Here is a 22,253-nt window from a genome sequence, read left to right as displayed (position 1 = left end):
GCAGACTAATGGTGTCCATGATGTTCAGTTTTGAAATCTCGCGCAAATGGGACTAATGGTGTCAGTTTTGAAATCTCGCGCAAATGGGACTAATGGTGTCCATGATGTTCAGTTTTGAAATCTCGCGCACTTGGGACTAATGGTGTCCATGATGCTCAGTTTTGAAGTCTCGCACAAATGGGACTAATGGTGTCCATGATGTTCAGTTTTGAAATCTCGCGCAAATGGGACTAATGGTGTACATGATGTTCAGTTTTGAAATCTCGCGCAAATGGGACTAATGGTGTCCATTATGTTCAGTTTTGAAATCTCGCGCAAATGGAACTAATGGTGTCCATGATATTCAGTTTTGAAATTTCGTGCAAATGGGACTAATGGTGTCCATGATGTTCAGTTTTGAAATCTCACGCAAATGTGACTAATGGTGTCCATGATGTTCAGTTTTGAAATCTCGCGCAAATGGGACTAATGGTGTCCATGATGTTCAGTTTTGAAATCTCGCGCAATTGGCATTGTTTTTATATTGCTATCGTTTGCCCAATGAGCTTCTGAAATCGGTGCCAGAAAAAAGCTACGTGTGTCCAGCCCTTAAAAATGAAAACTGTCGAAATTGTGAGATAGCTAAAAACAGGTCTGCAGATGAAAGACGACAGATTGCCAAAGATTGTCCTTTTCGGCCGAACAAAAGCATTCTCATACTCCGAATGGAGTATGAGGATGTCGTAACGAAAGATTTATGGGAAACAGAAATTCTCGGGAGGGTGTAAAAATGGAGACTTTGAATAGATTGGGATGGAGAAGGAGCGTGCGGAGCTGTGTTAGTCTCAGGCACCTTGGTGCTGCAGTGAAATGTTATAGTATTAGTAATTAATTTCAAGAGAGAGAAATATGAGCTACTTTAATTAAAAACTATATATCATCAATTGATTTCAGATAAATTGGTCTGGATTTCTTCTTCTTTTGTTCAATTGCGCGCCCTGCTTTCCCTTCTTTCTTTGAGTATGACTTCGGTGGTAGATTCACCGGGCGAGGGTAGGGATTACGATAGTGAAGGGCTAAAAGAGAAATTAGTATTTTATTGTTCAGATTCTTTCGAAGCATAGCTATTTTTAATTAAATACTCCATTATTTCTTTCTATTTGGATTGTACATTTAACAAATAAAGAAACCTTCGGCAAATTTCGATTAATTTTTGGATTGGTTCTAGAGTTTATATTTTTCCAAAAACATTATCAATTAGATTTTAGAAATGCTGAAAATGAAAAGCCTTGAAAATAAAACAAATTAGACTTTAGAAACTATGCACTCAAGTATCATAGTCGTAATGACAACTATAACATAGCGTCAAGCAAAAAACACTCCGTAGTAATCAAAGGTTTAGAAATGCGTTAAAAAATTGTCTAGTGAGATTATAATGCAATTTGTAGCTGATTCAAGAATCGTAACTATTATTTTGATTAGTTTTAATAATAGGAGGTTATTATGAAAACAAATTGACCGGATTTTTAAAAAGAGCCTGAAGCCCCTCAAAACTGGCGTCGGAGCAAAACTAAAAGTAAAACACTGAAATCGCCTGTTGAAAACTCTATACAGCACTGATTTATCTTCTTTTTTTCTGTTTTCTTTTTCGTCGCTAGCCGGACACTGGAACATCGTAAAGAGCTGATCAAGCACTCATTTATAACGCCATCATAAAGTGCCATATGGCACCTTAAAAGGACAATTTGGGTGTCATTTCTGGAACGCGACGGCTAGGTGGACCACTGAAACATCAAAAAGAGCTGTTTAAAGGCTCATTTTAAATCCAATTTTTAAACCTAACCAACTTTTTATAAATTTGATAAAGCCATCTTAAAATACCATATGTAACTAGAAAATTGCACTTTGAGTGCCATTTTCGGAATGGAAAGGCTGGGAAGAATGAAAAGGGTATTATAATAATCTTTATGGTTTAAAATCCTAATTCTGAGGTGCTGAAAACTGAGCTTTCTTCAACTTTTTAGAGAGTTAAAATCGCGCCGTAAAAGTTAGTGATTTCATGGCCGGTAAAAAAAAAAAAAAATCTATTGAGAGCTTTAAAAATGATTCCTTTATTTTCTGAAGGCCGCTTAAGGGTTTATATGTTTCTATTTCTGTTTTGTTACGTCCATTTTGTGATTTCAGTAAAGGGCGACGTAAAGTATCCACGACAATCTTCAGTCAGTCCCTATCCAATCTCTGACCATGGCTTCAAAAACCTCCAGTTTAAAGGTACTCTGAGTTTTTGCTAAAGAATTTTCTTCTGTCCTACCGGCTGCCGTCTCCAGGGAGGTACTGACTCGCAGATGAGGACCTTCTGAAATATCGTGCCTCTGGCGCGACGCAAGGTGTGATCAAACAGCTCGAGGGAACGTCTTTTGATGACAGATAACTCTTCAAACTGACCACAATAGCTTCTTACTTTGCTATTGGGGAAAAAATGAACAAGCCAATAACGAATTTCATATAGCACACCAATAAGAATATTCTGATCTCCGGTCTCTTATAACTCCGATCAACCAAAATCTTTAAAATCACCACATGAAATTGGTGTTATTTTTTTATTATTAACAAACGGGTTACAGGGTATAGTCTGGGGTATCTGTATTAGTTGTTCTAAAAATGGTCCAAAAATTAGCTCAAATACGATGACTAAAATAAGATAAAACAGGTTTGCAAATTTTCTCGGTCTTAGCAGTAGTAAAAGCTAAGTATGAATAGGCCCCAAGATATATCAATTTAAAAAAAGGTTTTGTGATTAAAGTAGAGAGCGAAGTTGCAACTTAAAACGAACCAAAATTACTTCTTCGTGGTTTATGCCACATATTTTTGAAAAACCGCTTTAAAAAATGGATTTAAAATCCATTGGTACCAGGTAAGACAGCTCATCGTCTGGTTCCCGCCTAAAAAATAACAATAATAATTAAAAAAAAATGGTTTGTCCAGCTACCTTCGTTCAAGTTCCGTTGGAATATTGCTTGTTATCTATGAAGAAACAATCAAATTACTTTGTTTACCTCATTGACTTTTAACATAAACTTTTAAGAGATATAGATCATGGTTGTTGACAGGGTAATTTTTTTAAACCGCTGTATTGAATTCCTTCTATGTATTTAAACGCTATCAGTGGCGTCAACTGGAGGGAGGCCTTACACCCCCAGCCCTCCCAATAGTGTGGCATTCGCCACAAATGTGAATGAAAATACATTCGCCGCATTTTTAAATGAAAATACAGCTTTGTTAAACCGTTGGTTTTCATTCATGAATTCGACCTCCTGACACATTCAGATGTCTAATAAAGGAAATAGCCCATTCTCTTTTCAAATATCCAAATAAACAAAGTAAATAAATTTACCCATTTCTATCCTTGCTTCTCCTTCATGTATTAGATCTAATATTTCCTTTTCTCGTTCTTCATTTTTGTTTTTTCTGAATAGCTTTCTAGCTTCATCTCGAATATAATTTTGTTCTTGGGCGGTATCCGCTGGATCCTTAGCAGTCCAACTTTTGCTTAAGCCAATTACTCTTCTGTATAAGCCTAGTACATCCCTTCGAATCGACATTTTACCTATAAGAAAAAATGAATGATATAAAGGTGACTGATCAGATATTTTGATTGACAACAAATTGTCAATTTGATTGACAATTTGACAGACAATAAAAATAATCATTGTCTTTAAATGAAAGTTTTAAGCGAAATTGAAACTTAAAAGAAGAAGATGTTCTGTGGTGACGCTGTAGGTTTCATTTCAGCTTAGTAATACAGGACCCAGGCTTTGAACCCAGTTCAAATCCTATGTTATTATGATAAAAGCAACATACTGCAGGACCAAGGCAAAAGTTGACTGATCAGATTATTTGATTGACATTAAATTGGGACTTTGACTGACAATAATTATAATCATTATTTTTAAATGAAAGTTATGAGCAAAATTGAAACTTAACAGAAGAAGACTTAACAGTACCTTTAAAGTTCCTATTGAAACATTAAGTTTAAAATTTCTGTTGTGTCATGTTACGTCAATAGCAAACCTGGACTTAATCGACTTATTTTTAGTATGATTCTACATTGAGGGGTGATGTCCGACTTTTCCCTCCTAGTACCGCTGCCCTTCCCAAATTAAAGACTCTGATTCCATGCCTTTTTGCAGGAACATGGAATGAGTCAGAGCATGGGATTACTTCTGCAGGATGTCGGCTCTTGTTGGAGCTGATCGCCAAGTGTGGAAAACCATGTCGTGACCAAAATGAGCCCAGGCTTGCGCAAAGGCTGCATTCAACTAAAGGTCCAAAGGACTTCTTGCTGTCTATGTGGGTTTAAGAAATTTGTGTCTTGGCTGACCTAGTGGCAGTATTCTACTATGGATATATATGTTACAAATAATTTCAAAAATTTCAAGCTTTTGATATGCTTTCTCTTGAATGTCAATATGAATTCTAAAGATGAAATTTTTGAAAGGCAATGAAAAATTTACGTTTCTACGACTACTGCGCTAATAAAAACTCATTGCAGCACCAAACCACTTGGGACCAAAATAAATAAACGCGTTTTCTTATTTCAGCCTGTTCAAAGCTTCACTCTACTTCGTCTCGCCTAGTTATGAACTCTTCCCACTCCATTTGGCTTCAAGATTTTTGTATGACTCCAGATGAATTGTCAAAAAGCATAATCATTGGCAGTATGTCATTCATCTGCAATATGTGAACAATCAATCTTCATTTTTTTTTCTTACAGGGCAAGAAAGTAAAATCGAACTATACTTCCTCGTGAAGTTTATTGCATGATATACGGTTGGTCAAAACATCACTGAGGACTATCCTCAGACAATTCCTCTTGTATTACATATTTTTTGTTAATATTACCATTCAGGTAAGTGAATTTTTCACTTACGTAAGTGAATTTATATTCTTGTTACTTGGTATTAGGAATGGATCCAGGGGGTGGTTTTGGGGGAAGGCACCCCCAGGAGGTCAAATAGTGCACTAACTATGGGGTTGGAGGGGCAAAAAACACTGATGGGGGAGCCAGCTTTTCATTGGTGCCCCCCAAACATTAGTTCTGCATCTTACTATGTCTGGATCGTTCTGCATCGTACTATGTACTATATCTTTAACCTTATTTATACGTGAAAAGCTGCTTAGTTTTTTTGACACTAGTTTCAATTTTTTATGTGCAGTCTGAAGTTTACCTTTCCGATTTGATTCTATGTTATACCCATGGTAAGTGGGCAGCTTCACTTACCTTGGCAGTACTATTAGTAAAGATGGTGGGAGCAGTGGAGATGCTAAAAGTAGAATAGCCAAAGCTTAGGGTATTTTTTCACAGTTAAAAAAAGTTTGGAAGAATAGGAAGAAAAGTCTGCAAACCAAGATTAGAATATTGGAAGCTACAGTAATGACAGTGGCCAAATATGGCTCTGAAGCATGAACGCTCCGAAAAGCGGATGAAAACTTACTAGACGCTTTCTGGAGAAATTTCCTATGGATTGTTCTGGGTACCCGGCTAACTGACCGTATTTCAAACAGTAGGTTGTACGAAAAGTGAGGTTTAATCTCACTTTCTAGGACTATAAAAAAGAGAAAGGTTGAGATGGCTAGGCCACGCTCTACGGATGAAAGATGACAGATTGTCCTTTTTAGCCATCCATTTGGGCTAAACAGAAAGCAGGTTGTTCTCGTAAGGGAATGGGAGGATGTTATAAATAAAGATCTAAAGGAAATAGGCACTTCCTAGGAGGATGTAAAGAGGGAGGCCTTGAATAAATTGGGTTGGAGGAGGAGCGTGCGTGGCTGCTTTGGCCTTTGGCGGCTTGGCGCTGTGATGAGTTACTAGTAGTAGTAGTAGTTCTACCACAGCTTTAGCTGCGTTCTTTAGGGCAAAATCCATCAAGATAATAAAGAGGGACAGCAAACAACCCTGCTTCACACCTGGTGTCATACGTCTCCAACTGCTAACCTCACTTCTTACCTTAACCGCATAAATATTATTTACATACGATGCGATCTTATGTGCTTCTCTGGTATCCAATACCAAGACAGAAATTTTAGCTGCCTTTCTGTTGGGTGAATCAAATGTCTATTCATAGCCCTTAGAACTGAGGACTAAAAGGGTCACTTCCCAATCACTAAACTAAGAATTAATCAGCGCATCCCCTTTCTCCTAAAAACAAACTGTTGTTATTTTTAAAATTCGGTCAAGAGTATCTCAGCCTAAAGACTGTCCGTAACTCATTATGCAAAGTAATTTGCTTCCTACAAAGTACGCAACTTAAGCTGGTAAAATGGTGAAACAACCTGGTCAAATAGACCATAAATAAGAAACAATCTTAGAAATTACGGTCACAAGTAAGCCAATTTGACATAACTACTTCGCCAATGTGAAAGCAGCATAATAATTTGCCCGCCATCGCAATTTTCCCAGTAGCCTAGTTTTCAAGAACAGGTAGCGTTCTAAATCCTTCTAGCGAACTAAGTCCAATTTGATTATTTAGATCTATTTAAAGATTTTTTGCTATAACGAATTCAATCAATAATCAAATGATCATACTTACAAATAAATTTATAACACTTATAATTAGAAACAAAAATTTTAATCAAGTATGTAACAGATGCACTCTCGCTCCTAGAAATCCAAGGATTTACTTGTTAGGCGAAAAATTTAAATTACATGAGCGTGCAGAAATTTCGATCCTAGGAATCTTCAACAAGTCTACTACAATAGAAAGTGGACTGACTGTTATCCTCTTCTACTTAGAAGAAATATTTTATTCTTGAAGTGGTGTGAGTCTAAGAGCAGTCAAGTACATCAAAAAACGATTCTTAGTCTAGGCCTACTTCATAATAGCCAATGGAGAATAATCCTAGTAAACATATTTTGCTGGGGGAGAATCTTTATCTTCAATTCCTTTACTGTTTTGCAATTTTTCGTAGCAAAATTCTGAAAAGTAAGTGCCAATTTGATTGCATTTTCCATTTTCAAATAATTTAAGTTCTAGTTAGGCTATGTTCAGCCTAATAGGTCTACCACCTTATCTTGCTGGCAAATGCGATTTCAGGTAATTTAAGGTAAGGTAATAAATGGAATACAATTTTGGCTATATATTTGCACATATGGGGGGGGTAAAATATTTCAACTACTTAAAGGTAGAAAAGAATTTGGTAAATGTTTAGTTTTGTCACAAGTGTTCAAACACTTTTTCTTTTCAAGATTAAATTTGTAGTAAAATTCAAGCTGATTGACTTTTGGCTATCGCCCACTTTATGCATTTTTAGTTTGTTGAAGGGGGATTTCAGAAAGCTACAAAATAGATGCACTTCTAGAATTTGTTATAGAGGGGGGGGGGGTTCTTTGGAAAATAATGTTACAGGGAGTTTATTTAAGGGCAGATTGTTGGGGTTTTATTACTACAAGGTAACTAGAACTTTTCTTGGTCTTTAAGGCTTAATATTTACTTGAGGTATGGGATGTTCAAATCTAAACATGAGAGCAGGGTAGCTAAGGGATATAGACCAAGAGGGCTCTATAAATGACTCCCTATAACCTTGGAGACAGAATCATTACTGTGGTGTTTAGGTCTCCTGAGTTGTGCAGATTCCCTTGGGAATGATCCAATAGACAAGATAAACTTTACCTGATACCTTGACTCATATACAAAGACAATTATTTGACAATAATTTTTATTTTCTTACTCACATACAACTTCAGATAATATGACTTCAATAGTTGCTAGCCATGTGTTATACATCAACAACAGAACTGTACTGAATACTTTCCTGGCTTCCAGGGCTGCTTTATGTCCAAAATAGCTTGTGATGAAAGTAAAGTTTTATCCAAATTTGGGCTGTATATTTGCACATTGGGGGGGAGAGGGGGTTAAAAAATAGCAGGTCTGCATGGCAACTATTCTGCATATTATGTAGACTAGTAGGAATTGTTGGTAAAATACATTATGATAGATTACATTAGATTAGTTAGATGGCATTTGAGTGTTTGTTAGTAAATGATTTTCAAGACTGAGAAAATATGCACAAATATTTGATTGAAAAACAAGAAATGCAAGGAAAATAGTGAAGTTAAAGGCTCTCCCCCTATAAATATGGTAACTAGGATTATTCTATATAGGCTGTTATGAAACAAGAATTGTTTTCTTAATAACTTGCCTGTCACTTTTTTCCCCTTAAAAGATCTTGCTTTTATGTAAGTATGTATGCATGAATAGGACTTGAATGGATAAACAAAAGTCCAGGATAGCTAGCAAATTACATTCTCTCTCTCCCCTCTTTTTGTTCTCTCTCTTTTCCCTGCTTTCTCTTTCTTTATTCCTTTCTTCCTCCCTCTCTCTCTTGCATAGGGTGTTAACCAAATATCAAGCTTACTGGTGGAGTCAGAATATTTGTCTTGGCAGAGAGCTTAGTCACAAAAACTCCATTTTGGGGCCAAAATTTTTTTTACAGATTCTTTGAACAAGCATTGAATGGATTTCTTTCTCCTATATTCACTTTTATGATTGTATGTCTATAGTAATGTGTTCCTTGATTAAAAACAATTGTCAATTTTCACTACAAAATCATACAGCTAAGCTGGCCTCAAGCTCACTTGTTTAGAATAGATAAAGTTTTTTTTACAATTTTGTAAATTTTTTTAAAATATTTTTTAATGTAAGTTAAATACATTTGATTGTAATTAAAATATGTGCAGTATAATAAAATTAGTATCATATTAATATCAAATAATAATAGTTAATGGAAATTAATATAATAACCTTAATATAGGCTACTGAATTAAAATATATTTAATACAAATTAAAACAATTTTTTTAATGAATAGGTTTATCTTCAAATTTAGCACCTTGACATCTAGAGCACAGCTCCCACTTTGTTACTGTACTTTTGAAGTAATTACCCAATTATTTCATAAATATTTTGGAAGAAAGAAGGTCAAGTACTGATTAAGAAATATAAAACAGTTTAGAAACAGTATATTACATTAAGAAATATTAATTAGAAAGGTATGGATACATTTGGAACCTTTAAAAATATTAGTGCTTTAGAAATAAATAAGAATTATCTAGTCAAATAAAGCCCATTTATCCAGTGGTGTCAATTTGGGTGCAAGGGGCCGGGGGGGGGAATATTTTGTTTTTTAAAATTTTGTTTCCCCCCCCCCCACCCCTGTATAGTAATAACAGTCATATTTTTGAACTTGAAAGTATTTGAACAATTGCTCCCAAAAAATCCAACAGTCAACTATTATTTACCTGAAAAGTTCCCTCTGAAAATTCTCTCCCCTTGCAGAAAATCCCCCCCCCTTGTGTGTTAATAATGATTGTATTTTTCAATCCAAAAGAATTACAAAAGTAGGTTAGGATTGTCAAATTCCAAGTTCCTTAATCCCTTTTCTGTCTTCCTTAATCCCTTTTATTGGCAAAACCAAGTATGTCTGGTCTCTGAAGACAAGTATCTGAACTACCTCTTGCCATACCTCACCATTCTGACATATCAGCTGGTAAGTAGGCACTAATTTTTTTTTAATGATATTTTTCTTGGTCTCAGCCATGGCTGTGTCCTTGGAGTAGAGAACTACTTCTTGATTTTTTTCAGCTAATCAAAAAGTAACCTAAATACATATAAACAAATTTTGTTGCATTTTTGAAAGTTGTTCTAGTATCCCCCCCCAAAAAAAAAATAATGGATACAGCCTTAGTTACAGGCCAATCTGGACCTGGGATCTGGTGTGTCACAAGTTAATAATTTGCCTTGGTTTTCTCTCTAGAATTGTGTCTGTTAAAGTTGCCTTGAAGAGGATGGGATACACAGATGGGTTGTCAAGGATAACCTGCCTTTGTTCAGGGGCGCCTATTTGTGAAAGTGTAGGGGAGAATGGAATTTCCTTCATTTTTCTTAATGAAGATACAATTGTTTTTAATCTAGGGGGGCAACTATACTCCCTTTCCCAACTGGTGCTTCTGTCTTTCAGACACCATACCAAGTAGAGAGGTCAATTCAGTGGATATTTCGGCCATTTGTCCAAGGGCCGTCTTCAGCACAACAAGAAAGAATATATATATATATATATATATATATATATATATATATATATATATATATATATATATATATATATATATATATATATATATATATATATATATATATATATATCTGAACTTGCAATAAAATGTGGGAATTAAAACTAATCATATTTTTGAAAAAAACTTTTTTAAAGCAGCCCTAGCATCCTTACTTCAACAAAGTTCAACCAGGACTGACAAATAAAATGAAGTGAGATGATAAATTCACTCAAACAAAACAGAACAAAACAATTAAACGTAAGTTCTCAAAGCCAACATTGTGTTTTGGCAGCCTATTATACCAAGAATAAACCCAGAGTGACAATTCCAAATTGTCACAAAGAATAAGAATGAAGTGAAGAGGGAGACAGAGCTGCTTCACCAAAGTAACGCGATAATATGTTATGCTGATTATTCACGGTTTGATGGAAAATCAGATACAGGTGTAGTAATATGTCAGAATACTCCTGATGTGAACAAGGAGGTAATCTGTTGTCACCTAGGAAAATTTGCTACAGTTTTTCAGGCTGAAATGTTCTGAACAGAGCGGGTAGCTGGAAGACTGTTGGAAATAGGAAATACAAGAAAAGATATATGTATCTTAACTGACAATAAAGCATGCCTAAAGGCTCTCCACAACTTTTAAACCGATTAATAACCAATTAAACCCTCTCAACATCTGGGATCAAGAGGCGTTTAAAAAAGCATTAAAAGACGATTTGAATTGTGGTCACCTGATTTTGTATGCATTTCAGGATGATGAAACTGACTGTTAACAATCTAGACCTACTAGCAATTTGGGCAATATATTGGAGGTAAATACTGAATAGTTTCATAGGTAAGACAATTCCAAGAAATAAGTATCACAAGTCCAAATGGGCTGAGTGCACAACATTTTCAGCACCACAAAAAAAAACGAAAAAAAGATTCAACAAGAAAGACAGATACTCAAGTCACCATGTGAAAAGATTAAAAACAATGAAAGCTAGTGAAATTTATAAATAAAGTAAAGCATTTAGTGAAAATACAAAGAAGGAGTAAACGGCGGAAGTGGTATAAATGACAAGGGAGAGATATTGGCATAGCTTTTAATTTTTCTTTTTGCTTTAGCAAAGGGGCAAAGATTTTTAAGAAATCTCATAATAAAAAGATTATACAAAAAGAATACAAAAATTAGCGAAATAAGCTTTACACAAAGAGTTAAAAAAGGGGAGACGATTTATTTGTTTAATGTGTAAATTATGTAGGGGAAAAACCTTCTATATCTTCCTGTGGTAAATTTTATTTTGGCAAAAATGGGAATTTTTTTGGAACAGTACAAAGCAGGTGAGGTCTATAGCAGAAAAAGTAACTAAGGCAAATGAAGAAATAACTTAGGTACCACTACTGTAATCAATTCATTTTATAACTAATTTAGAGCACGGGAGCAACACAGATGCACATGCTGTTCTTCCATTTACACATGTTCAAATATTTGTCTTTTTCTCTTTCCCATAGAGTTCCAACTTGCTTTAGTTCTTTTACAATCAAGGACAGCATACTTTTTGTTTTGTCTCAGCTAGATTTCCAAACAACGCTATTCGGCTGATAGTCATAGCCTTCTTCTTAGTTCTAGTTATAATGTGTCTTAGCTATCTTCACTTCAAAACGATGGTCATTCATTGAATGACCACCTTGGCCACCATCCGACGATTCCTGTGTCTCCTCTGTAAATCATCCTGCTTCTCTTTCCCAACCTCTCGAAGCGCTGACGTTTCAGAGCCATGCTTAACCATTATCATTACAGTAGCTTCCAAGATTCTAATAATAGTCGGCCATATTGAAGTTTAGATAGGCCATCCAAAATCTAAAACTCAGCCTATTCTTCTGCTAATTCAATGCTCTCATCAGAGTAAGATGCATTTAAGACCTCTGTGTGTAAATTAATGTGAAAATGTTATCTCAAGGATAGTTGGAAATATATCAAATTTATTAGTACATAATGGGACATAAAAGAAAAACCCTAGACAAGAAGGTATAAGTAGTACATTAGACACCTCAGAGGATAGCTCCAGCTCGAAGCCAGAATTATCAATACTAGTTGCAGACTTGAAGCAAATTCTTGATATCGTAAAAGAAAACGGTAGTAAGCTAAATAATATTAACAATAAATTAGGAAGTCTTACAGCAAGGGCTGATAATCTGGAAAAAACCATTCGCTACTTAAAATTAAGATGAATAATACTGAACTGAAAATTGGAAAGCTCGAAAATGATACGTCTTGCCTCAAATCACAGATAAAAACATGTAGTGATGAAATAATGAAGTTAAGAAGAAAAATACAGATTGTATGGGTTGGATTATGAGAATGGAGGTCGCTAAGTTAGAATATTCTCCTGATGACCCCTTGTGTTTGGTGGTCGCCTTGAATTACACGTCATATTTATTGTTTTTAATATTTGGTATATGACGAGTTAAACTTACTTACGACACGACAACCTGTCCATAGATTATTCTTTGCGGTTGAGTGTGTATGTATACGCTGTTTAACCTAAGTAATTAGATGGATTAGTTGGGTGAAGACCTGGTTCAAGAACTGATCTATTTTAATTACTAAAATAGGAAAACAATCATTTTGTCTCCTTCTGTCTTTCTTTTTTGTTTATATGGTTAATTTCTTCTTCTTTTTTGATCATTATCTATTATTTAGTATTCATTATCTATTATATTTTATATATTTTTTAATATTTAATATTATTTTTATAGTTTATATTTTTTATGTTTGGTTTTATGGTGTGTGTTTATTTCTGTGTTTGTGCTGTTGCACTGGCGGTTACTTTTTTCACTATTGATTTAATGAGCCTTGTATCTGCTAAATATAATGAGTATATGATGAGTATATGAGTGTATAAAATAATATAATGAGCCTTCTAATAGAATGGATAGAAACACTGTGCAGTTATTGGAATGGCCATTTGCACATGGATTAAACCCTGTATGTTTTATGTATGTTTTGTATGTTTTAACCCTGTATGCTTTATTCCATCCAGGATAACTGATAGGTCATTTTCACTAATTGATAATATTTTTCACCTTACAGCGCCGATAATACATATGTCATTCCTGATCGTTGCATAATTAGGGCTGATTTTCCGCTTTATTTCCCGTATAATAAAAAAATTCAAACAAAGTTTGGAGACTTTTTGCATAAAATTTGTTAAATATAAAAGAAGAGCTTGGTGACGTTCTGTCGAGTTCAGTAATTAATGAAAGGAATCCAATTCAATCTTTAGGTAAGTATGATGATACGTTGTCTCTAAAGCTTGATAAATTTTGCCCATATGAAATTCCAAAGGGAAAGAGAAATACTCCAAGAATACGTTGGGTAAATGAGTCCCTTCTGAGGTTGATTAATGAAAAATACCGTTTATATAAAATCAAAATGAAGAAACCAAGAGAAGCAAATATAATATGTTTTAAAAATTATAAAAACCCGTTGGTAAGGACTCTTAGAGAAAGCGAAAGAGCTAATTATAAGATTCATTTCAAATTTCGATTCTCCCCGGAAAACTTGGGGTTTGACCAAGGATAAAATTGGACGAAATAAGCAATTATCGCATCCTGAGGTATTATATGACATTAATAGTGAAGATGTTCGAGGACCGCAAGCTGTTGCTAATATGTTTAGTGATTATTTTATTGGCGTTGGGCTATCTATCATTTTTACTGAAATAGATTTTTCTTCTTACAGGATGCATAAACATTATTTCCCTTCCTCTGAAGGAACGAGCATATTTTTGGCCCTAGTTAGTCTTGCAGGATTTCATAAGGCTATTAAAAATATTAAAACTGATAATGCAGTGGGATATAATGGACTATCAAAAAAAAAAATTGAAAAATATTCCTGGAGTTATTTTTGAACCATTTACTCATGTATTTATGTATCAGTTCAGGTATGTTTCCTAGTAGATGGAATATTGTCCGAATAATTCTATTGTACTAAAAAGGTGATAAATCTTATGTAAATGATTATTGTCCCACTGCAATTTTATCGCCTTTATTTAAAGTGTTGAAAATATTTTAAAAGAAAGGGTTTCTAATTATTTGAATATTTTTTTTAACCGAATACTAGTTCGGATTTAGGGCAAGTCATAACACAAAACGCAGTTTCAGCTCTTTTATTAGAAATAAATATTTGTTTTGGGCAAGATTTTCATGTGGCTACTGTTTCCTATGATGTTCAGAAAGCATTTGACGCATTAAACCATGAAACTCTTTCTGCCGAAATGGAAAATGGAGGTATAAGAGGGATAGGACTAGACTTAGTAAAATCATACCTGTTTGGACTTAAAATTCCGATAGATGTCAGTAAAAACTGTCTAATTTAAAAACCTTAATGATATTGGTGAGTCTCAGGATTCAGTATTAGATCCGCTCTTATTTTTGATTTGTATTAAGTTTGCAAGTTTGCAGGGGAATATTAGTCTTGCTAATTTATTTGCAAATGTCACAACTATATCTGTTAAAGTGAGGTATTCAACTACATCAATTTGGTTGTAACTGCTACTTCAGTTAATCGGTGGTTTACTTCCAATAATCTAGTACCAAATTTTACTAAAACTGAATTTAGCGTTTTTGTCTTTCAGAACGTGCCTCTCAATTGATTTCTTGTCTGAAGCTTCAGGTTGGTAAGAATAACATTTGTAGGATTCAGTGTTATTGTTATTAAAGAGTTTTTCTTGATCCATTGCTGTCTTTTCGGGATCACATTGATTATTTAAGGGTTGAACTTTTTCAAAATATTGGGTCAATGCACCCTGTGAAAAATATTTTTTCCATTTTCCATACTAAGAATAATTTACCACTCTTTAATTGCTTCGCATTTGAATTACTTTTCAATCGTTTATGTTAGTGCCTTTCGGACGCATTTAAAATAATTACAAGTGCTACAAAACAGGGTAGTAAGAATACTTGGAATTTTCATATATCGACCATCAAAACTTGAAAATACATCTGAAACAAAAAAATTCTGATTTAAAAATTATTCGTTATTTAAATATTTTCATATGGCATTTTCAAATTCAAAATCCTAAAAATTATTTCTACAATAAATCTTTGTTGATTTTGCCCCCTTGTTTGGCTCGTCGGTGGGCGGAATTATACCGAATTTCTTTTATAAGATATGAAAGGTCAAGGTTTGCACTTAGGCACTTAATGCCATTCATTGCTAATAAATATAAGCTGATGGTAAAACTCAGTTTGATCTATGACGAAAATCTTAGCTGTATTAAAAAAAGCATTATTAAATATTGTTTTTTTAACATTTTTTTATTTACTTTTAATGATGGAAATTTATAAAGTTATAATTTTTTTCTTTACATGTTTTGCTTTGTCTCCGCGATAGGAAGGCCTACCATGGCCCTCCTGCTCAGCATTTCTTTTCTCCCTTCCTTTCTTTTATTCCTCATTTTCTAGGATTTTGTTTTTATTGTTTTTTGTTAATTAAATTGATTTTGCTATTATTACTATTATTGTGACGAGAGGTTTTGTTTTGTGTATGTCCTATTATTTACACACCCAGCCTTACGAGCTCTGCTCTTTGTTGGAGGTATATGTTTTTCATATTTTTATGTATATTAATAAAGTAAAGTTTGGATTATAATTTTTGCGATTTTGAAAAAGCATAAATTTCGACAATTTTGTTACAAATAATACGACGATTACAGTGTCATATATTCAACACCTGATTGAAAAAAAAAATGCAAAGTAAAACATTTTGAATTGTGTAACTTCTAAGATATCAATACTTTTAAGAATTAACATCTAAGAATTAAGAGAATCGTTCTAAGATATCGGGAAAATCAGGAGTGACGTTATGATAAATCGAGCTCAAAATTCTTAGAGCTGTATCATATTCTTAAGATGACTTAAATGTCTCTTTAAGAGTATTCTAAAGGTCTCTTAGTCTGACTTAAGAGTATTCTAAAGGTCTCTAAGGTGACTAAAATATGACTTAAGACTTATTTTCAAACGAGGATGCAAGTGTGTCCCATGTTTGGTAAGATGTCTACCCTTTGCTTTACATTCAGCAAGCATAGCTAAGCCACTACAAACAAATCTGTCATGTGTGTCTGTCGGTTCAGGTGAGTTCTCGGTCTTTTCAGCTGATTCCAGTTATATCACACCCCGATTATAACTAAGCCACTATAAGCAAATCCTTGTGAGCGCTCTTTCAGTTCTGGTTTGGAATGTCTCGCTTGTCAAAAGTGATATTTGGTTCAAATGACATGCGAGCAGTATTCTTTTAAAACAGTTTTGTTTTTTCAGTAACTTATAGCAGAGAACTAACAGATTTTTATGCTTTATTGATATATTGTTGGGGGTTTTGTATTCATTGAAAATTAAAAAGTAGGGATTTGTACATTTGGAGGGGTGGGACGATTAGTTTCAATAACAATTTCTAAACATCAATTATATATCAGTTGAAATGAAAGATCAATTACGTAACAATTAAAACCAATAACGAAATAAAAATTTTCAAATTCTATTTAAAAAATAAATAAAACAAATTAGTTCAAGCAACAATCAGTATTTTCTGTCATGTGAAATAGATTTATATTTTTGTGATTGTATTTATTAGAAATCCATCTATGGTGTTTACAAAAAAAGGCGACATAATATCAAGGTTTTTAACATTAGGTTTCACCTAACCTTCATTAAGGTTTTGCTTGTTTGGAGTATAGCAACCTATTTAACACTATTAAGTACCATTAAGCAAGGAAAATCTCTCCTCATCTCTAAAAACAAAATTGAAAGATAAGAAGAGAAAAAAAGAAAATAAAATCCTGTGCTTAGTCGGCTCGGGGCCACAACTCCTTTTCCTACCAAGTATTCATTCCATTTACTAATACAGTCAAGACCTTCTTACATCTAACAAAAAAGAAACTATTAATTTTATTTCTATTAATGGGTAATATGAAAGCCATTTAGTTCATACGTCTAACGTATTTATTGTGTGCTGATGTATTTTGCAGCAATGTCCCTCCATTCGCTAAAAGTAGAATAGCCAAGGCTCAGGGTGTTTTTTTTTTTTTTATAACAGGGAAATAACTCTGCAAACCAATTTTAGAGTATTGGAAGCTACATCAATAACAGTGGTCACATTGTTCTGAATCATGGACGCTCCAAAAACCGCTTGAAGGTTTGCTAGATGTTTTCCAGAAAAATTGCCTACGAATTGTTCTGGGTACCTGGGTAACTGTCCTTATTTCAAGCAATAGGCTATTCGAAAAGTGTAGTTCAATCCCACTTTCTGAGGCTATGATGAGAGAAAGGTTTAAATGGCCTAAGCATGTTGTTCAGGTGAAGGACGGCAGATTACTGAAGATTGTCCTTTTTGGCTAACCGTCTCGGCCTATATGGAAAACAGGTTTCCTGCAGTCGGGATGAGAGAATGTCATAAAGAAAGATTTAAGGGAACATCCTGGGAGGGTGTAAAGAGAGGGGCCTTAAATAGATTGGGAGGGAAGAAGAACGTGTGTAGCTGTGTTGACCTCAGGCGGCTTGGTGCTGCGATGAGTTGTTAATAGTCTTTGTACCACCCTGCCGGAAATGCCCCAGGCAAAGTGTTGTAAAACTTGTAAAATACGCTAAAATTGGTAAAATAATGTGAAACTGGCTGAAATAAGGTGCTCCCTGGGCGGCATGCAAAAAGTGGAGTAGCATAGCAGCCATGCTATTTGGCAGAGTCCCTGGGAAATATACGGTAAATTGCTATTTTACAGATGCCCTTAAGCTAGATGGCCAGTTGAGCATTTTTCCCTTCATTTTTTCAACTTTTAATAAAAACTAACAATCTAGTTTATTTCTTTGATAATCTTGTTCCTAGTGTGATATCTCAGTGCTTTCACAGTACCTAATTTTGGAGAACTATTTTGCAAAGATAAACCTTAGAACTACATTTTTGTTCTGGTTCTTGTTTCGTCACGGTTGATTCTGTTTATGTGCACACAGGGTCAAATAAGATAGACACATTGGCAGAATACATGAGAAGTATATCATTTGGGCTAGATATTTGGACAGTAGGATTGAGGAAGTCATGGGTGAAGTGTAGTGGAGCTGTATGTAAAATGTGTTCGCAACAATTATTATGCATACTATGAAGTAAGAATTGTTTTCTTGTCAATTTCCCTTCTTAATAGTCTTTAAAAATGCAAAAAGGCCCTTAAATAGCTCTCTTTGTAGTTCCATGGTTCTTCTTGGGTTGAAGAAAAAAAAATAAGGAGGGCACATTAGTGCTACTACCCATGAAAAAAAAAGATTTGCTTTTCCTTAATGACCAAGGTCATTGGCTGTAACTATTTTTTAAGGGGTTTTAGACTATTGTGATTCCAATGGTGTAATTTTCATTTTGATCCAAGCCATTTTTGCGTTTTTTAGGCTAATTTATGAAAAATTCATAACAATTTTTGGCAAAATAAAAAATTAAAATATAGAGAAAATGAACATAAAATTTTTAAACAAAGCAGTGGACCAAAGAAGCAACAAACTTCAAATGATAATGAAGTGTGAATGTTTTGGCCCTACTCCCGGAAGCTTTTGTCGACAGAAAAAAAGATGAGTTATGTAAATCAATATTATCACGCAAATAGCAGAAATACGCACAACAGAATGACAAATTCTATACAAAACTGTAGTTTGGTGTAGCTTTAGTTTGAAAAATCTTCCCAAAACAGAATAAGAAGTTGGGTTGTCTGTTGTACAGTCTGAGTTTGGTAATAATTTTGCCTTCATCAAGCAAATAACACTAATTTGTATAGCTGAATGATAAATTAGGTTGTCTCTGGTACAGCTGTAGCTTAAAAAATCTTAATAGCCTCCAAGATAGAAGTTCTTGACTTCTGTTGTCAATAGACAACAGAAGTTCTGTTGTCTCCTGTACAGTTTGAGTTTGGTAATGAATTCCATGGGAAAGGAAAGTAAAAAGGAACAAAGAAAGAGATAAGGACAGGGCTCCAGATGAACCCGTTTTTGTTTGCGAACGGGAAACCTTTTCCTTTGCCAAAAAGTGATGTTATGTCCCTTTTTTTGCTAAAGCAAATCATGTGCTTTAACTTGAGTGATATTCTTACCTTTTGCAGAGACACGGGACAGCTAACTCAGAAACTTTATTGTTGTTTGCGGCCAGGATTTCTTACCGGTAGAAGAGGAAATGATATTACCAGTGATCCTTATGCTATCCTTGTTAAAGGTTTTACTATCTATCCTAATATTAGAAAGATTTTTACATGTTTGCCTCAAAGTTTTAATCAAATAATGCGCTACACGATGCAGCACATCCAGAAGAAGTATTAACACGTCCAGAGTGTAACGACGATCCATTCTAGCCTAGCCACTCCCCGATTCAGATGGTTGATGCTGCTCATATAATCATTGGGAGGTCTTTGATGCACAAGGAAGTGTCTCCGCTACTAGAATTGACAAACCAGCGCTTTATTGTTCGGTCCTGTTACCCGTTTGCCATTATTAAGAGGGCCAATCAGAAGTTTTTGATCACGCCAGAACAACCAAATGCTTCAAGTATAGCTTAGTGCTATTTTCAAAGGTGAAGTTACTATAGTATAAGCAAGGACTATGCAGAAAGGTGTTTTTACAAAACTTCGTTTTTGGATACTGCACCTTCTCTACCGCTGATTGTACCAGAGGCTAGTCCAAGAGGCCATTGCCCAATCTGCCAACTATGAATGTTGTGGAAAAGTTGCTGCCTCTTATACCTTCTAGTATAGCAGTTGAGTCGGCAAAAGCAAAAATGAAAGATGTAGAATCGCTGTACTGTTTCATGCAAACAGTTGGAGTTGCTCATGTGAAAAGCTTTATTAGAAACAGGGTTGTCACCTATTTCTATGAATATACCCCTTAAGCATACAAAATTGTTTCGTTTTTAGTCAAAATACGTCCATCTTGTCTTTAATATGTTGATCTCGAAGTCTTGGACACAAGAGGTTTTTTCTTACAACTTGTGAAATTGACCAAAAGAAGCTTTAAAGGCCTCTTTCAAAATAGTCAATTAACATCAAATATAATGAAAAAAATCATTTAGTACATCCATAGAGAATTACATATTGTGAAAGCACAAAACACATGAAAACATGTAAACAGTAAAAGCTCCTTGTAGCTTAAGGTTCATCTTCCATTGAGAATTCCTCTTAATGGGTATGGTCAGCATGAGGATTAGCATTTTCATTTCCTTTGGTTGTTAAGAATGACGTTTTTAAATTTCCATCCCCAATACTCAGGATCAAGAGTAGGGTTTTGACGCCCCAACTAATCCTGTACTTGAAAATGGGTTTGGAAGCAGAGGACTTTTGCTGCTGCTGAAATAGGAGGAAGATCTTGGGATGGACGAAAGTTGTTGACGTTGCTACTTGAAAGACTCTGCGTCAGTAACTGTCAAGATTGTCAATAGATTTTTGCATGACAATGTAGAAATTGCAACATCTTCTGCTGCTTTCATCTCTAGTATCAAAGCACCCATTTTGAAAACATTAACGCATTATCCCTTGACTGTTTGTTGTCTCTCAGCTGTTTACGCGCAATTCCTTTCCCAAATATATTATATATATATATACATGGAAAATTGTGTCACAGCTATGAATTCCGTGAGCAAGAGGAAGCAGTTTCAACGTTTCAGTTCTACTGTTCTTAAAAGTGGCTTTGATGTCCCAAGTCGCACCTGAAGTGGCTGGCTTAGGCCTGCTGTGCAGGTAGATCTTGTGTTGCCCAGGAATGCTATAATAAATTAACAACACCTACATATTGGTATTGTCACAGATAACTGCTGTGTCATAATTTTTCGAACACTCAAACACTGTAGGAACAATAAGCAAGTCAGCATTAGCTTTAGCTGACAGGGCTGTCATACCTTTGCTTTGTATATGGTCAAAAAGGACATTGAAAAAAAAATGGTATTTATTCTTTTTGCACGAAAGTAATTCCTCATTTTTTGTGGTCAGTCTTATTTCAGGGCTAAACATTACTTCCTGTTTGGTGGCAATGTTTCGCTTAAGATAAGTTATATCTTTTATCAAAACCGTGATTTCGTAGCCATCAAAGACAATAATGGTGCCTGGATTTTGGGCCAAAACGTAGTTCCAGTATTGATCTGAGATACTGGAACGTTACGCATCTTCTAAGAAGAAGGTGCAATATCTTTACCCCTTTAGTGTCAATTCCTGAAAGTTGGTTGATAGTTTTTGCTAGTTCTGGTTTATTCGACTTTCTGAACGTGCCAGAATCATCAAAAAGTGACGCAGGGTTGGAGCAAAGTTCATGTTTAAATGAAGATTTTTCGTCCATATTCAATCTATGGATATATTTAGAAGACGCTGAAAAAGCAATTAAGGGTCTAAACGGTGGATTTCTCTCCTATTTTTTTCTTCGTAATCATAAGGACTACCTGATCCTTCCGCTTGAACTAGTGCTCCTTCAGAGATTTCCCTATAATCCGTCAAGAATCTTCTTTCCAACTTCCACTGCTTTGTCGCTGTTCATGTTTTCTGCACCAGTCATGCCAGTAGCAAGGCTTCTAAGTGATAGCATATCACACTCGAAAGAAAAAGACTTTCAACAAAGTCAATAGCTATTTGTGTCTTTGCAGTCCCTCTGCTGCCTTGAAATACCAGATTCGTTGTGGCGGTAACTTGGGTGATGCGTAACATTTGTCAGTTCCTGCATCCAAAGATTAACGAAAGTAATGGCTCGACGTTCAATTGCCGCCTGAAGTCTCTGTACATCCGTCATTCCTTTACCTCTATTTTATCTGGTTATCATTTCCAGACTTCTGATAAATTCTTCTTCTATGACCAAATCTGCAGATAAACCGGCCCAAAATCTATTTGATCTTCTCAGAACGTTAAGCCTTTTGAAAAACTGGAAAAATACTGGGCTTGTATGTTTAAGTCTGTTCATCTGCTCTAGGTACAGCCTCGCCAACTTTGTGTGGTTGTTGCGACTTGCTGCTGCGAGGTAAGAGAGCATGTCAGAAATTGTTTGCAAATGAAGTTGTTCAGCACCAGTGTTCAAGGTGCCAGAAAAAAATTGACCTACCAAAAACAGTTATTGCAGTTTAACCTTTAAAAGGATCAATTAACCAAACTATGAATTTTCTTTGTAACATGAAGTCTGGAT

General features: G+C 34.9%; 1 protein-coding gene and 1 long non-coding RNA gene across 3 annotated transcripts; one reads left to right on the top strand and one right to left on the bottom strand.

Annotated features, from left to right (window-relative positions):
* Positions 1 to 879: 879 nt before the first annotated feature.
* Positions 880 to 6,690, bottom strand: LOC136035615 (LYR motif-containing protein 1-like). Its single transcript, XM_065717502.1, has 3 exons — positions 6,570 to 6,690; positions 3,374 to 3,586; positions 880 to 1,055 (listed from the first exon to the last, which is right to left on the bottom strand). The coding sequence occupies exons 2-3, from the start codon at positions 3,579 to 3,581 to the stop codon at positions 910 to 912; spliced, it is 354 nt and encodes a 117-aa protein (XP_065573574.1). The 5' UTR covers positions 3,582 to 3,586; positions 6,570 to 6,690; the 3' UTR covers positions 880 to 909.
* A 1-nt stretch (position 6,691) lies between these two features.
* LOC136035616 (uncharacterized) lies at positions 6,692 to 15,592 on the top strand. Of its 2 annotated transcripts, none has more exons than XR_010619483.1 (2): positions 6,692 to 6,798; positions 10,844 to 15,592. It is a non-coding gene; the product is annotated as an uncharacterized LOC136035616 (long non-coding RNA). The 2 variants fall into 2 exon arrangements; XR_010619482.1 differs by having other exon boundaries at positions 6,695 to 6,818.
* Positions 15,593 to 22,253: the final 6,661 nt, after the last annotated feature.

The sequence above is a fragment of the Artemia franciscana genome, chromosome 14 (genome assembly GCF_032884065.1).
Source record: "Artemia franciscana chromosome 14, ASM3288406v1, whole genome shotgun sequence".
Taxonomy (NCBI): Eukaryota; Metazoa; Arthropoda; class Branchiopoda; order Anostraca; family Artemiidae; genus Artemia; species Artemia franciscana.
This window is presented reverse-complemented; position numbering and strand designations above follow the sequence as displayed.

Coding starts and splice junctions, on each gene's coding strand:
- LOC136035615 (XM_065717502.1), bottom strand. CDS start 3,581: ATGTCGATTCGAAGGGATGTACTAGGCTTATACAGAAGAGTAATTGGC. Junction 1,056..3,373: donor AGAAGCAAGGATAGAAATGG/GTAAATTTATTT, acceptor TTTCTCTTTTAG/CCCTTCACTATCGTAATCCC.